General features: G+C 48.4%; 1 protein-coding gene across 2 annotated transcripts in view; it reads left to right on the forward strand.

The window, feature by feature from the left end:
- The first annotated feature begins 320 nt into the window (after positions 1-320).
- Positions 321-1,470, forward strand: part of LOC135094781 (uncharacterized) — a 74,474-nt gene continuing 73,324 nt past the window's right edge. Inside the window, exon 1 of one of the 2 annotated variants that reach the window (XM_063995147.1) lies at positions 321-695. In XM_063995147.1, the coding sequence (XP_063851217.1) occupies positions 581-695 (115 nt within the window). In that variant the 5' untranslated portion in view covers positions 321-580. The remainder of the gene's footprint in view (positions 696-1,470) is intronic. The other variant, XM_063995146.1, reaches the window with a different exon arrangement.

Genomic DNA, 1,470 nt, shown 5'->3' on the forward strand with positions numbered 1-1,470 from the left:
AGGAGGAGTGAGAGGGAGCGGGGTAGGTAGGTAGGTAGGGTAGCCTCCATTGTAGTAGTGTAAGGAGTGGCCGTGAGAGGTCTCTCTATCCTGCGCACAACATGATCAATAAGGCGTCATACGAAACTGCAAAAATTATCGTACACTCTCAAAACTACTAATATCTTTCCCTTGTGATACCCACTGGTTACATAAGCGCATTCATGGCTTTAAAAGAATGAGATGTAGAAAGAAAACCATGTATTTTTTCGTTTGTCTTAAGGGGAATAAGAGATGAGAAGCGTGAAAGTTATGCGGGTAACGAGCGTGGTGTCCCTTCGTCTAGCTCGGACACTTTCGGGGGGTCGCGCTGCCTTCACTCATATCCCGGGAGGTGGCGTACGGGAGGGTGTGTCCTGTGTACTGCTTGTGTGTTTAATGGCTGGTACACCTTCCCCATTAAGCCTCAGCCACGGGGGACGCAGCCATGCCTCACTTCATATCCCGGTGTTAGCTACGAGACGCTAGGCGGTGCGTGTCTGCTCTCTTGTCTAGTCTTTCCGGTGATGTAGAGCGCTAGGTTGTGCAGCGGCTCGGAGTCATGGAGAAGGACTCTATCGGGCAGGGCGGCCTCTCCTGGTGTGGTGTCAGACTGTCACTGCTGCTACTGGTGACGGCGAGACTGGCGGTGGTCAGTTCAAAGGACAACAACCTGTGTGAGTAACCTTGAATATCTCCTAAAATGCTTCCTATGTGTGTGTGTGTGTGTGTGTTCTAAGGGATACAAGAGTTAACAGTGTGTTGCAGTCCCTCTTATTAACCCTTTCCTTCCGGCGCTTAAACTATTTTCCCGTTTGCTATGATGGCTAAAAATGGTAAACCTAGAAATTGTCAGAAAACTGTTTGAATGCTAATAATTATTTTCTCTTTGTAATTCTGAATACAATGATGTACTTTGTAGCTCGATGTGACCTCTCAAAGTTCAGTTTATGCCTCATCAAGGATTCCTCCTCCCGCTGTGTGATCCGTCTTCCAGAAACAGCCCGGAGAGCGATGACACCGCGGGCACACACACACACACACACACACACACACACACACACACACACACACACACACACACACACACACACACACACACACACACACACACACACACACACACACACACACACACACACACACACACTCTCTCTCTCTCTCTCTCTCTCTCTCTCTCTCTCTCTCTCTCTCTCTCTCTCTCTCTCTCTCTCTCTCTCTCTCTCTCTCTCTCTCTCTCTCTCTCATCTTGGAGGGGAAATTGTACACTTCCAATGAGAGAGAGAGAGAGAGAGAGAGAGAGAGAGAGAGAGAGAGAGAGAGAGAGAGAGAGAGAGATTTCATCCCTTTTCATATCGTTTCAGGCAAATAACATTCTCTCTCTCTCTCTCTCCTCTCTCTCTCTCTCTCTCTCTCTCTCTCTCTCTCTCTCTCTCTCTCTCTCTCTCTCTC

The sequence above is a fragment of the Scylla paramamosain genome, chromosome 46 (genome assembly GCF_035594125.1).
Source record: "Scylla paramamosain isolate STU-SP2022 chromosome 46, ASM3559412v1, whole genome shotgun sequence".
NCBI classification, from domain to species: Eukaryota; Metazoa; Arthropoda; class Malacostraca; order Decapoda; family Portunidae; genus Scylla; species Scylla paramamosain.